This window comes from Littorina saxatilis, linkage group LG16 (assembly GCF_037325665.1).
Source record: "Littorina saxatilis isolate snail1 linkage group LG16, US_GU_Lsax_2.0, whole genome shotgun sequence".
NCBI lineage: Eukaryota > Metazoa > Mollusca > Gastropoda > Littorinimorpha > Littorinidae > Littorina > Littorina saxatilis.
Genome location: NC_090260.1, coordinates 19,997,902 through 20,013,609, shown reverse-complemented (window position 1 = coordinate 20,013,609; position 15,708 = coordinate 19,997,902). Strand labels below are relative to the sequence as shown.

Below are 15,708 nucleotides of genomic sequence, written 5' to 3'. Positions count from 1 at the left end.
AGTCAAAAAACGGGACACGGACTAAACTGTGCTGTTGGTGGTTGTAGCAATGAAGCCGGGGATGGAATAACGCTTCACACATTTCCAAAAGACGAGGCTTTGCGGGGGGAGGACCATATCAGCCAAATCAGGATCCCACAAATTTACGTTCACGCCCTTTCTGGCAGTCCTCAGGACATTGCCCGGGAACAGGACGGTTCTTTGACTCTGCGTTTTCGAGAGGGTTTTCTGGCCAAGAACCAGGCCCCAGGTCAGCCTTCTCCCTGTGTTCGGGTTAAGCCTCTATCGCATATTTTGGCACAGGGTGACCCTGATATGGTCAATTGTCCGGTTAGGGCCCTGGAGGCCTATTTGGCTCGCATTCAGCCTGTCCGTTCGAGCTCGCAAAAGCTCTTGTTCATTTCCTTGAACACGTCTTTAGAGAAAGACATTACGAGAACTACCTTGGCCAGGTGGGTGTCGGCTCTTATCAAGCAGGCCTATATTTGGAGCCTCTCAAGAAGGGGGGGGGCGCAGCCTGTCTTCCCCCTCGACTCAGCCCGAGCGCATGAATCCAGAGCATGGGCCTCCTCCTTGGCCGTTTTAAGGTCTCGGAGACTAGACGACGTCCTGCGCACAGCCTACTGGCGCTCGGATGACGTCTTCATTAATTTTTACCTGAGGGACATTGCAGCCGTCTGCCGAGATGGTTCTCGGTCTCTCCCTGCCTTGGTGGCAGCTGGGCAATGCCTCTCCAGAACATAAGAGTGAGTTTGAACTTTTTTGATCTTACCCACCACCTTGTTGGAGTTATCTGCTATTATGTGATTCGGAGTAAGAATATGTAATTTAATCGAAAATTTTTAATTAAATTTTCATTTGATTAATATACTTACCCGAATCACATAGGTAATTCCCTCCCACCTACCCCGCTTTTAGTTTCTATGTATTCTAGAAGTCGAATGATGATATTGTGTGTGTACACGGTATTCGTGACGTAATGCACACTACGGGAGGTAATCCCGGGTGGCAATCCTGCTACTTTTTTGGCATGGGTTGCTTCCCTTAGACTATAGACGGGATAGCGTTTCAGACACCTTAGCTTATCGACTGCGTCAATATTTCACATATCTAAATTAAACCAATTTCAATAAACAAAATCAGGAATGTCACCCGAAGGGAACACAAAAGCTAAATCGAAACCCTACGTATCAAGGATTTTTAAAATTCAAATCTTAAAATAAAGGCGAGACACTTTCTTTATTTGGTGTTTAACGTGGTTTTCAACCGTTCAAGGTTATATTGCGACGGAGGAAAGGGGTGATGGGATAGAGCCACTTGTCAATTGTTTCTTGTTCACAAAAGCACTAATCAAAAAATTGCTCCAGGGGCTTGCAACGTAGTATGATATATTACCTTACTGGGAGAATGCAAGTTTCCAGTACAAAGGACTTAACATTTCTTACATACTGCTTGACTAAAATCTTTACAAACATTGACTATATTCTATACAAGAAACATTTAACAAGGGTAAAAGGAGAAACAGAATTCGTTAGTCGCCTCTTACGACATGCTGGGGAGCATCGGGTAAATTCTTTCTCGTCCCAACCAATATGGGACTCCCCCTAACCCGCGGGGGGTGGCGAGACACTCTTAAAAAAAACCTCTTAAAAACTCAGTGGACAGTGAATAGTGTGCTCCCTCTGTCATCAAATGCAACCATTGTAACGGGGAAGTTGAAGGCTCTGCGATAATCCGTTGCTTGGACTGTGGACTGCCGCATATCATTGGATGCCTACAGCATTACGACCAACAGCATATTATTGCATACAGCATTACAACCAACAGCATATTATTGTCTACAGCATTACGACCAACAGCACAAGCATTTTCCTTTTCACTGCCCAGAAATATGGAATGTAAGTTTCAATTTTCATGTTGGTTTGTTTGTTTGCTTAACGCCAACCGACACCGAAGGGCCATATCAGGGCTGTAATTTTCATGTGATAAACAAGGATAACATTCTCATTTTCGGATTGATTCGATTTGACAGCTGTTGCTTTTTGGGTCCAGCGGATCATATCGGCCAAATTCTTTCTTTCTTTCTTTATTTGGTGTTTAATGTTTTCAACCACGAAGGTTATATCGCGACGAGGGAAGGGGGGAGATGGGATAGAGCCACTTGTCAATTGTTTCTTGTTCACAAGAAACACTTAACAAGGGTAAAAGGAGAAACAGAATCCGTTAGTCGCCTCTTACGACATGCTGGAGAGCATCGCGTAAATTCTTTCTCGTCCCAACCGATATGGGACTCCCCCTAACCCACGGGGGGCATATTATTGCCTACAGCATTACGACCAACAGCACAAGCATTCTCCTTTCCACTGCCCGGAAATATGGAATGTAAATTTTCATGTGATTTTGATTTGATAGCTGTTGCTTTTTGGGTCCAGCGGACCATATAGGCCAAATCAGGACGCCACAAGTAACATTTCACAAATTTAAATTAAACCAATTTCGAAAAACAAAATCAGGAATGTCCCCCGAGCAGGTGAACATGTGTTATATATTGTAGCCTAGCCAAAACATTTTTTTCTTTTCTACTTAAAGCCATCAAAGGCAAAGGCTTTGATAGCTTTCTTTCTTTCTTTATTTGGTGTTTAACGTCGTTTTCAACCGGCTTTGATAGCTCAGGGCGTATCTTGTATAGTTTATTTTCATGTGATAACCAAGGATAACATTCTCATTTTCTGTTTGATTTGATTGTTGTTGCTTTTTTGGGTCCAGCCGACTGTTGGATAGGTCGAAGTACGCCTACCATGCAGACGACGCAAGGGAAAGAACTCCCGGTTATATCGCGACGAACAGTGATTCCACTTCTGGTAGTTTACCAAAACTACCTGATTTGTGACACATTCCTCAGGGGTTGGGTTGTCAAACCTGTCAGCATCTCAAGGTTATCTCAGGGTGGTCTTAAGTTGCATGACAATTTTCTCAGTTGAATTGACTTGCCAACATATCAAGTTTATTTCAAGGTGTTCTTAAGATACATCTCAATTTGCTCAGGACTTGGGTTGGCGACCCAGTCAACATCTCAAGGTTATTTCAGGGTGGCCCAAACTTGCATGACAATTTTCAAAGCTTGTTTTTTTTTTTAAGCCCTGTCAACATCTCAACATTATTTCAGGGTGGCCCAAACTTGCATGACAATTTTCAAAGCTTGTTTTTTTTTTTAAGCCCTGTCAACATCTCAAAGTTATTTCAGGGTGGCCCAAACTTGCATGACAATTTTCTAAGCTTGTTTTTTTTTTTAGCCCTGTCAATATCTCAAGGTTATTTCAGGGTGGCATAAAGTTACATGACAATTTGCTCAGGACTTGGGTTGTCGACCCTGTCAACATCTGAAGGTTATTTAAGGGTGGTTCAAAGTAGCATGACCATTTTCTCAGGGCTTGGGTTCCTTTCTTTATTTGGTTTGTTTGTTTGTTTGCTTAACGCCCAGCCGACCACGAAGAGCCATATCAGGGCGGTGCTGCTTTGACATATAACGTGCGCCACACACAAGACAGAAGTCGCAGCACAGGCTTCATGTCTCACCCAGTCACATTATTCTGACACCGGACCAACCAGTCCTAGTACTAACCCCATAATGCCAGACGTCAGGCGGAGCAGCCACTAGATTACCAATTTTAAAGTCTTAGGTATGACCCGGCCGGGGTTCGAACCCACGACCTCCCGATCACGGGGCGGACGCATTACCACTAGGCCAACCGTGTGTTCTGGTTGGTTTGGTTTGGTTTTTGGGGTTTAATGTCTCTTCAGCAGATGCTAGCTGCTATTCGAGACCGATGCAGTTATTTTCTTTTCCCTTCATGTGGCAAGTTCTACGTTTCAGACTATTTACATTCAAATCTATCACTGTAAAAGAAGGTTCTAAAAATTAATCATTTTCACTTCTGGTACTTTAAATCTTGTAAAAAATCTTGATCTCTTTTAAAAAGTTAAAAATCTTGTCCGGGGGAACATCCCGGAATAAAACCTTCAGTGTTTCCGCATTGTAGTGTTTGTCTCGAAATTCTTGAACGTCTACACATTTTGTGAGAACATGTTCTAATGTCCATGGTTCGTCACATCCAAAACAGTATGGTGGATCTTCACCTTTCAGCAGATACGAATGTGTAATGTGACTGTGCCCAATGTGTAAGCGACAGAGAACTGTCTCTTCTTTCCTGTTGAGGCGACATTGGGGTAGGCTGTCCGACAGCTGGGGGACGATCTTATGAAGTTTATTTTCTTCACATTCGTCCCATTCACTCTGCCATAGGTACTTTATGTACATGTTGGTGCGAGTTCTGAAATCTGAATGCTTTGTGTGTTTGTCAGTGATGAGTCTTTCTCTGGCTTCTTTAGCAGCTTGATCAGCTGCAGAGTTGCCTCTAATTCCAACATGGGATGGCACCCATGCAAACACAATCCTTTTGCCTTCTTCAATCAGAGATGCATGTAGCTCTTGGATTTCGACCAACAGTGGGTGATCTAGCTGAGTTCTCTTCACGGCGGTAAGAGCCGATAGGGAATCCGACAGAATCAGGAAGTCTTTATTTTTTGACTAATATACCTGTTTCAGAGCTAGCTGTAAAGCTTTCAACTCTGCAGAAAATACAGAATTGTCATCCGGAAGACGGGCCGAAAAGGCCCTATCGAGTTTAGGACCTGTGACAGAAGCTGATGCCACTTTACTTTCAGCTTTGGACCCATCAGTGAATATTCGTTGATGGGAAATACGCATTGGTAGGCTGGATTTGTAGGCATAGCTTTCAGTTTCAACACATAATTTAGGGTGAGTTTCAGGCGTCGCAGCCTCAGAGAGGGTTCTTTGGCCTCAAAATATAAGGACTGTACTGGAGACGTCCTGAAAGCTCCCAGACAAAGACGTATACCCTGGTGGTGTATTGTGTCTAATAGCCTTAGGTTGGATTTTGCGGCTCCACCATAGACGACACAACCATAGTCCAACTTGGATCGGATTAAAGCACGGTAAAGTCTGAGTAGGACTGTGCGGTCAGCACCCCAGTCCGTATGAGTGACCACTTTCAATACATCCAGAGCTTTCAGACATGATGTCCTCAGATACTGGATATGTTTAAGGAATGTTAGTCGACGGTCAAAGATCAGTCCTAGGAATTTAAATTCTTCAACAACCTTGACAGGATTACCATTCAGGACCAGAGAGGGTTCTGGCATGACTCCCCTTTGTTTGCAAAGATGCATACAGACAGTTTTGCTGGTGGAAAATTTGAAACCGTTCTCTGTTACCCATTTTTGCACTTTGTCTATACATAATTGAAGCTGCCTTTCCACTCTATGTAGGGATTTGCCACGCACACAAAGTGCAAAGTCATCAACAAACAAGGATGACTCGGATCCTTTCAGTACTGCCTTTACTATGTTATTGATTTTGATGTTGAACAACATGGGTGATAGAATGCTTCATTGAGGAACACCCATCTCTTGTTGACAGAACTCTGATAGGTTGGGACCGACCCGTACTGTAAAAAATCGATTACTTAGAAATCCTTCCACAAAAACAGGAAGACGTCCACGAAAACCCATTTCATGCAAATCAGCTAAAATACCGTGTTTCCAGGTCGTGTCGTAAGCCTTTTCGAGGTCGAAAAATATAGCTAGTACATGTTCAGATCTCGCAAAGGCCTCTCGAACGAAGGTCTCAAAACGTACCAAATGATCAGTGGTGCTGCGTCCCTTTCGGAAGCCACATTGCACATCACTTAAGGGGATGTGCGGGGGTGATTTTTGAGCTTTTGGGCAGATTTGGGCATTTAGACATTTTGACTGTTTGGAAAACTGTGGTCATTTTTCTTTCAATTTCTGCCGTTGATGTTGCATATACATGGTTTTTTTGTGTAATAAAAATAAATTCAATAAACCAACCCTCGCCTGATTGCGTTCATTTGTCCTGAACTTGCCTTATTATTGCCGATTTTCAACACCTTGATCAGCAAATTTGAGCAGACGACAGGGCGAACACTGCATGACGTTGCATGCTACATAGCCTCCCCTGTTTGCATGTGACCGTTGTTTCGTTATTTTCCGGACTACTTCGGCTCTAACGGAACATTGTCAATGTAGTTCAATCTACGCCAACTTCCTTATACGGAGAGTATGACGTACGATGCGATCTTGATTCGTTCAACCGGGGTCACGTGGTACAACAATGGCGCTTGTTTACAAGCAGTGAAAGTACACGCTCCTGTGCAAAAATGGTTCGCACCAAGCCATCAACAACCAGAGGAGCCCCAAAATCTACGAAAAAGAGGACAGATCAAGTGAAGAGTCAATGGAAGGCGAAGAAATCAGCGCAATCAGCTTCTGTGCTGACTGACGTGACAGAATTTGTGCCGGTTTTGGGGTCGTCTGCTAGTGCTACATTTTCCGCGTCGATTCCTTCAACTGAAAACATTCTCGGCACGAAGACAAGAAGTGAGTTCAAAAAAGAATCGTATGAGAGGTTTGTTTCCGGTGGAGTTGACACTAAGTCATCTGCTGCTACTGAAACCCTGGTAAAAACCCAGAGGGGTGTTGTAGACTTTGCCGAAGTAGACAGTATGGTTGCAAGTTTGTGCTGTCCACAGTGCAAAAACAAGTGCTTGTCTCTTTGCACAGACTCCAGACCAACAAGTGGCTTGGCAGTATTTGCCCAGGTGAACTGTTCTTCGTGCGAAGAGCCTGTGTATGAACAGTATCTGGCGACAAAATTTAAATCCAAGACAAAAGTGTTCGACATGAACAGACAGGCAGTGTATTCCTCGCTTGCTTGTGGACTGGGAGCCACCACATTCAGAAATTTCTGTGAAAACATGGATTTAGCTGGACTTCACCACAAGACCTTTCATACTCATGCCAGCCAACTATTCACACAACTAGAGGGATTCCGGAAGCATGTGTTCAGTGAGACTGTTGCATATGTTCGAGAAGTTCATGCAAGATACTGTGGCACTACTCTTGGTGTCGATGACACCCTGAACATTATTGTGAGCTATGATGGCACCTGGCTTACTCGTGGACACTCTTCGCACATTGGAGTTGGGTGTGCTGTGGACTTACTTACTGGACTCTGTGTTGATGCCCATGTCATGTGTACCTACTGCCAGGTGTGCGAGTCTACGGGGCAGAAGCTGTTTCAGGAAAAACCAGAGGAGTATGCGGCCTGGCTCGTGGACCACTTGGACAAGTGTGAGGTGAACTATAAAGGTAAATTATATTTGTTTGCACAGAAATATTTGAATAGAGTTTATTTCAAATTTAAGCAACTTACTCAAATATAGCAAATTACAAGTAAATGTAATAGTGATGAGTGGATATTATTTTCCATGCATTCCAGTGAAACTGAAAACCAAAACTAAAGGCATGGATGATGGATTACAAAAAAGCGTCATAAAGACAGATCATCAATTTATGATAATAATAATGAAAGTTGTAACACATGCATATATAAATCCAATTTTTAAGAATAGTTCAGGGCATGGGGGAGTGGATGTGTGTGATGAAAATAATAAGAAAACACACACAGATAGAGAGAGAGAGAGAGAGAGAGAGAGAGAGAGAGAGAGAGAGAGAGAGAGAGAGAGAGAGAGAGCTGTATTTACAGCATGAAGTGAGATTCACAAGTCTTCAGAATCAACGGGCTTAGAACAGAGGGAGCTAGTAGTGGTCAGGGGGTGGCAAATAGTTTACACATACATACATGTATACATGTGTGGCCACATACATACATGTACCGTATGTATGTGTGGCACAATACAAGTGTATTTAAAAATGTTCAAATAGTATCAATTGATGAATATTATGCTTAACGTTTACAATCTAACATGTTCAGTGCCACAATATAACATGTTCTCACCACTATTAATAGGTAACATGCGCCTTGAGTCGCCTTGTGGGGTGAGATACGTGCGCGATATAAATCCTCGTAAATAAATAAAAGTAAATAAATAAATAAATAAAAAAATACCTGCTGCTAGAAATTTAATATACAGTAATTTGGTAATTCCATGTTTATTTCAATTCTTTTCTGTATTAATTATAGTTGAAGTATTAGCTGTACAATGACTGTGAATAACACATGCGTGCACACACACACACACACACACTTAAAAAATACTCTGTTTGCAAATTACATTTCTTATTTTGTTCTTGTTTGCAGGCTCATCAGGGATGATGGAGGTGGAAGCAGCCCGTGTCATATGGCGTCGATCGGTGAACACCAACAAGCTTCGCTACACAACACTTCTGTCGGACGGTGACTCCAAGACTTTTACAGAGCTCAACGACATCAAGCCCTATGGTGAGGATATTCACATTGACAAGGAAGAGTGTGTGAACCATGTGAGTAAACGACTTGGTACAGCTCTTCGCAACATGGTGACAGACTGCCGAAAGCGAGGGGTGACTCTTGGTGGACGTGGAAGGGGTCAGCTGACAGGCAATGCCATACGCAAGCTACAGATTTACTACAACCGGGCAATTCGTAGCAACAAGGATGTGTGTAGCATGAAAAAAGCAATCATGGCATCACTGTACCATTGTTTTTCCACTGACGAAAATCCACAACATGAACTTTGTCCTGCTGGAGAGAGCTCGTGGTGTTTCTTTCAGGAAGCGCTGGCGAAGCACCAAGTTCCAGGTCCACACAAACACCTCATCCACACACCCCTCAATGAGGAGAAGTTAGCTGCACACCTGTTGCCCATTTATGAGAGACTTTCTGAAGAACACCTACTCAGCAGATGTGTTTCTGGCAAGACACAAAATGCCAATGAGTGTCTCCACAGCCTCATTTGGTCAAGATGTGCTAAGGACCACTTTGCTTCCCGCAGTCGTGTTGAGTTTGCAGTCTTGACTGCTATTAGAGAGTTCAACTTTGGACCTGCTGCTGCTGCCGACTCTGCCCAGTTCTTCGGATTCCAGACTGGACATCACATGAAGAGGCTTGGAGCAGCCAGGATGCACAAGAGGGTGCGGAACAGTCTGAAGGCTGTGAGAGACAAGCAAAGTAAAAGGAGAGACAAAGTGCGGGCAGCCAAGTCAAAGAGACTGGAAGAACTTGTTCAGCTGGAAGGTGGCCCTGCATATGCAGCAGGCATGTTCTAAGTTTTGACTATGTAAATGTTTTAACATAGACGGGGAATCGAGACGAGGGTCATGACTCATGGTGTGTTTGTGTATAAAGTGATTCCGAGGAAACTACTGGACCAATCTTGATAAAACTTAACATGAGAGTTCCTGAGTGCGATATCCCCAGATGTCTTTTTTCCATTTTTTGGAAAGATGTCTTTGATGACGTCATATCCGGATTTTTTTAGGCAGTTGAGGCAGCGCTCTAACACCCTAATTTTTCAACCAAATTGATTGCAATTTTGGTAAAGCAATCTTCGACGAAGTCCGGACTATGGTATTGCATTTCAGCTCAAAATTTTAAAAATAAAGTAATGAGTTTGCTTGTTAAGTTTGTCATTAAAATCTAATTTTTAGTAACAAAATAAACTTTGACTGCATTGCATTCCTCATTTTTTCCTGAATTCAAAAATATATAGATATGTCATGTTCACTCTAACAATGTGCTCAGAATTACAGAAAATAGGTTTAGTAAGTACTATACGGTCTCATGCTTTGCGGAGACGAGCGTGATCCGTCTCGGTATTGTTAGCCGAGACTATCTTAATGTATCTCGTAGTCTTGGCGATGACTGGTTTGTGGTGTTGATATTTAAGTTTCATACTGATTGACTAAATGTTTTTATATTGCTTCACGCGACTTGTCATTGTTATTGTGGTTAACATTATTCTCATATATATTGTGGTTATTGTACGCATATGTGCAATTAATGACTTGGGTACGTTTCGTAATTTGGAGCTAGCTTGTGTGTGTGTGTGTGTGTGTGTGTGAATGTGAACGTGAACGAGTGAGCGAGCTTTTTTTGGTGTGCATGCTGTAATTGGGAGTGTGTGTATGCATTGTTTGTAACTCGGGACAAACAATTTTCATAGTGTACTGCACATGTTTGAAATAACTTATGTTTTATGTCTTCCCTAACTTTTAAACTGTGTCTCTAAGGTGTGAAAGACATTCCTCAGTGTGGAATTTGGAGATACATGTATGTATTTTGAGTTTAATTACAACTATCAATGGTTTCAAAACAAATTGTGTGCGTTTTTGCCTTTTCCTCAGTTTGCATGTTTTGACATTTGGGAACGAAATGATTTCAAATCTACTGGTTAGATTTCTGTGAAATTCTGCATACTTGTACTTTTACATACTATCTACAGAGTTACCATTTGAATAATGAATCGGAAAAGAAATGTTGGCTTTACGATTTTTTTAATATTAAATTTTACGCAAAATTTCAACATTATGATAAAAAAAAATTTTTTTAAATAACTGTAATACTCACAGAAAAAATAAATGGTAAATCTGTAGATATGATCTAAATCTATATTTATGCAAAATATTGGACAGAAATCGAGCATTTGGATATGGAAAAAACGGTTCCTAAAATCCAATATGGCTGCTGTTTACTTTTCTGTTTCTATAGCAACGACATACACAATAAACAAACACATTAACATTTTTTAATTCAGAGACCATCAGTATTATAACAAAAGCGACACAAACAGTGCTGATCATCAGATATGGAAAATAGCGATTTGGCCCTCACATGGCCTTAAGAGGTTTTGTTTTTCTAGGTACCACACCATCCTAGCGTTGACCAATCTCTCCATGGTTTTACACAGACAGCTGGTCAAGGCTATCGGACGGTAGTTGCTGGGGTTTGTATGATCTTTACCTGGTTTTGGAATGGGGACAATCATCGCTTCTTGCCATGAAGGTGGAAAGGATCCACTCTCCCATATGTGGTTAAAAACCTTCAGCAAGACCAGAAGACAACTTTCTGGTAGGTGTGTGAGGAACTGATAATGTATTCCGTCCAGCCCCGTTGCTGAGTTGTTGCATTTTTGTAAGGCTTGTTTGAGTTCAGTTATACTGAACAACTTGTTGTAGTTCTCCTCATTCTGAGATGAGAAGTTTATGGGTTTACGTTCTTGGGTGGCTTTGATTTTTTGAAAATCTGTGCAGTAATTTTCTGTTGATGAGTTTTTCTCTATTGTTGAAGCCAGAACGTTTGCTACTTCATTCTTTTGGGTTATAAGGGATCCATTTACCACAAGGTGGTTAATTGATGCAGATCCTTTTTTCCCTTTGATTTTACGAATAGCATTCCAAACTTTACTTGATGCTACCTTAGAGTTTAAGTTAGAGCAAAAAGACCTCCAGGATGTTCTTTTAGAATGTTTTATGACAGTGCGACTCTTAGCGCGAAATCGGAAGAAAGTCAACTTCTTGCTAAGGGTCGGGCATCTGTAGAACCTGTGTAGACTTCTCTTTCGCTCAGATCGGGCTTCTTGGCATTCTTTATTAAACCATGGCACTTTAATGCGGTTGTTTGAAGATGTTTTTGGGATGTACTCAGTGGCAATGTCTTGTAGAGTGTTTGTAAAAATAGATGATGGGTCGTCACTTCCATCAAAGACAGTGTCTTCTGTGAGTTGGACAGAACATTCGGCAGTAAAAGACAGCCAGTTTGCCTTGTTCAGGTTCCATCTCTGGGGGGAAGCTTCTTCCAATCCATCTATTTGAGACATCAAGATAGGGAAATGATCGCTACCACATGTGTCATCATAGACTTTAAATTCAAAGTCTAGAACAAGAGAGGTGTCGCAAATAACTAGATCTAGTATGGACTTGCATCCTGTTGCAGGATGGAGATATGTTGGTACTCCATCGTTTAAAACGCATAGATTACTGATTGTCTAAAAAATCTTCTAGGATTCGTCCTCTCGTACTTAGAGAGTTGCTGCCCCATAGAGGGGAATGAGCGTTAAAATCTCCCATTAAAACAAAGGGAGCTGGAAGCTGATCAATAAGATTTTCAAGATCGTGCTTCGTGTAACATTTTGATGGTGACAGATATACACTGCAGAGAGTGATGGTTTTATCTAATGTCACTCGTGCTGCGACGGCTTGAATGTTTGTACATAGGTTGATCTCACTACAAAGTACACTTTTCTCAATCAAAAGAGCAACTCCCCCAGACGTGTTATTGTCTGAATGGTTTCTAAAAACATTGTATCCAGATACATTAAAATCTTTGTTTGGTTTCAGCATTGTTTCCTGTAATGCTGTAGCAACAGGATGAAATTTGTGTAAAAGTAGACATAATTCTTCATAGTTAGCTTGGACCCCTCTACAATTCCATTGAATAAAATTGGCTATGTTTGTTTAGTTTTAAGAAGTTTCTGCCTCCATACGCTCTTCGTCGGATAAACTCCCAAAATGATTGTATAGTGTGATGGGATTTTTCTCCATTTTTGGGGTGCGAGGCGATCTTTGGGGCAGAGTAACTTTTTCCTTGTCCGGAGGTGTTCGTGGTGTGGATTGAGTAAGGTCCACTACCTTGACGGCCCCCTTGGTGTGAGTTGCCCTGTGAACAGGCTTCTGGGTTGGGGTGGTGAAGCGAACCTCACCAGGAGACCCCATAGGGTCCTCAATTGGGGTGGTGAAGCGAACCTCACCAGGAGCCCCCACAGGGTCTCCAGTTGGGGCGGTGAAGCAAACCTCACCAGGAGACCCCATAGAGTCTCCAGTGGGGATAGCCCCACCTGTGCTTTCATCTGTCTGTGTACAAATACTTTTGTTTCTTGTGGGCTCTGTCCTTTTCAACATGGACGGGCCTGCCTGGACACCCACAGACCTATTGAAATACTGGTCTGGGTGGGTGTTGACTTTGTTGCCGGTCTTTGACTGACTGCTGCCGCAAAACTTTTCTGGAAGGAAAAAACATTAGTTTTTTCAACCTCCTTCCTGGCGTCTGAGAAAGACATCTTTTTCTCCGTTTTTGTTTTTTGAACACTTTGCCAAGTTGTTACCTAATCCGTTTCCGCTTGGAAAGAGTTGACGAACATTATGCCAAGTTGTTACCTAACCCGTTTCCGCTTGGAAAGAGTTAAATCTCCTATTACAGATTGATACCTTATGTTTCCTCTTATCGTTGCGTATATCCATCTGTATCCTTGGCGCTTTGGAGTTGGATAACCGCTCCACCTAAGCGTCCCCTTGTTGGGCTCCGTGGTGGGTGGGGATCAGATGCGATGAAGATAAAGGCCTCAAACATGACCTCTTCTTTTTCTTCTTTTTTTTCAAACACTCAAAACAGAAACAAACGAAGATACTGCGTTGACTCTGACTCTGACGATGAAGTCCGAGTCAGAGCAACAAAGAACAACATCAGCGAGGCCTGGCCCCGTTTCATTGTTGTTGAGACAGCAGATGAGGCACAGCCCATCTCCAAACTTTCGCCTTTTGCGATACAGAAGGTTATTGCAGGTGTATCATCAACGATAGAGAACATTAAGAGGCTTCGAAATGGCTCTCTACTGATTGAATGTCCTTCAAAAAAGGCATCAGATGGTCTTCTCCGTCTGAATGGTCAGAAATTTGTTGATAGACCGGTCAAGGTCAGTCCTCACAGAGGCCTGAACACCAGCAAAGGAGTCATCCGATGCCGAGAGCTGGAGGGCCTCAGTGAGGCTGAAATAAAAGAAGGTCTAAAGGATCAAGGTGTCATTGATGTGTACCGGGTGTTGATCAGAAAGGGCGATATCAGAGTACCCACCAACACCCTTTTCGTCACTTTTTGTACACCAAATATCCCTGAGAAAATAAAAGTGGGATTTGTTCAAATAAGAGTGACTTTGTATATTCCATCACCAATGAGATGTTTCCAATGCCAAAGATTTGGACATTCAAAGGCTGGATGTAAACAGAAGGCAGTGTGCGAGAGGTGTGGCGGAGATCCTCACGAAGGTCCCTGCACATCACCACCCACCTGCAAAACTGTAAGGGAAACCATTCCCCGTCCTCCAGAGAATGTCCAAAATACAAGTTTGAACAGACCGTGTGTTCTCAAGATACATGAACATTTGCTAAGGACTTGGGTTGTCGACCCTGTTAACATCTCAAGGTTATTTCAGGGTGGTCCCAAGTTGCATGACAATTTTCCAAGGCCACTCAAAATAACTCTTTTACTTCCCAGGCAAGTTATGTATGACGTCAAATATAATTAGCGTCATCAATAAATAACGTCACAGACAGTGTCACAGCCATAGACAGTGATTCCACTTCTGGTAGTTTAGAGAAACTACCTGATTTGTGACACATTCCTCAGGGGTTGGGTTGTCAACCCTGTCAGCATCTCAAGGTTATCTCAGGGTGGTCTTAAGTTGCATGACAATTTTCTCAGTTGAATTGACTATCCAACATATCAAATTTATTTCAAGGTGTTCTTAAGATACAACTCAATTTGCTCAGGACTTGGGTTGGCGACCCAGTCAACATCTCAAGGTTATTTCAGGGTGGCCCAAACTTGCATGACAATTTTCTAAGCTTGTTTTTTTTTAAGCCCTGTCAACATCTCAAAGTTATTTCAGGGTGGCCCAAACTTGCATGACAATTTTCTAAGCTTGTTTTTTTTTTTAGCCCTGTCAATATCTCAAGGTTATTTCAGGGTGGCATAAAGTTACATGACAATTTGCTCAGAACTTGGGTTGTCGACCCTGTCAACATCTCAAGGTTATTTCAGGGTGGTTCAAAGTAGCATGACCATTTTCTCAGGGCTTGGGTTCCTTTCTTTATTTGGTTTGTTTGTTTGTTTGCTTAACGCCCAGCCGACCACGAAGAGCCATATCAGGGCGGTGCTGCTTTGACATATAATGTGCGCCACACACAAGACAGAAGTCGCAGCACAGGCTTCATGTCTCACCCAGTCACATTATTCTGACACCGGACCAACCAGTCCTAGCACTAACCCCATAATGCCAGACGCCAGGCGGAGCAGCCACTAGATTACCAATTTTAAAGTCTTAGGTATGACCCGGCCGGGGTTCGAACCCACGACCTCCCGATCACGGGGCGGACGCCTTACCACTAGGCCAACCGTGTGTTCTCAAGATACATGAACATTTGCTAAGGACTTGGGTTGTCGACCCTGTTAACATCTCAAGGTTATTTCAGGGTGGTCCCAAGTTGCATGACAATTTTCCAAGGCCACTCAAAACAACTCTTTTACTTCCCAGGCAAGTTATCTTTCTTTCTTTATTTGGTGTTTAACGTCGTTTTCAACCACGAAGGTTATATCGCGACGAAGGCAAGTTATGTATGACGTCAAATATAATTAGCGTCATCAATAAATAACGTCACAGACAGTGTCACAGCCATAGACAGTGATTCCACTTCTGGTAGTTTAGAGAAACTACCTGATTTGTGACACATTCCTCAGGGGTTGGGTTGTCAACCCTGTCAGCATCTCAAGGTTATCTCAGTGTGGTCTCAAGTTGCATGACAATTTTCTATCCAACATTTCAAGGTTATTTTAAGGTGTTCTGAAGATACATGAACATTTGCTCAGGACTTGGGTTGTCGACCCTGTCAACATCTCAAGGTTATTTCAGGGTGGTCCCAAGTTGCATCACAATTTTCCAAGGCCACTCAAAACAACTTGTTTACTTCCCAGGCAAGTGATGTATGACGTCAAATATAATTAGCGTCATCAATAAATGACGTCACAGCCATAGACAGTGATTCCACTTCTGGTAG

General features: G+C 42.5%; 2 protein-coding genes across 2 annotated transcripts in view; one reads left to right on the top strand and one right to left on the bottom strand.

Moving 5' to 3' along the window:
- Positions 1–15,708, bottom strand: part of LOC138951510 (lysM and putative peptidoglycan-binding domain-containing protein 1-like) — a 333,283-nt gene that overhangs the window by 113,692 nt on the left and 203,883 nt on the right. The gene's annotated exons all lie outside the window — the stretch shown is intronic.
- Positions 5,804–10,726, top strand: LOC138950578 (uncharacterized). The gene is made up of 2 exons (XM_070322285.1): positions 5,804–7,251; positions 8,204–10,726. The coding sequence occupies exons 1-2, from the start codon at positions 6,261–6,263 to the stop codon at positions 9,148–9,150; spliced, it is 1,938 nt and encodes a 645-aa protein (XP_070178386.1). The 5' UTR covers positions 5,804–6,260; the 3' UTR covers positions 9,151–10,726.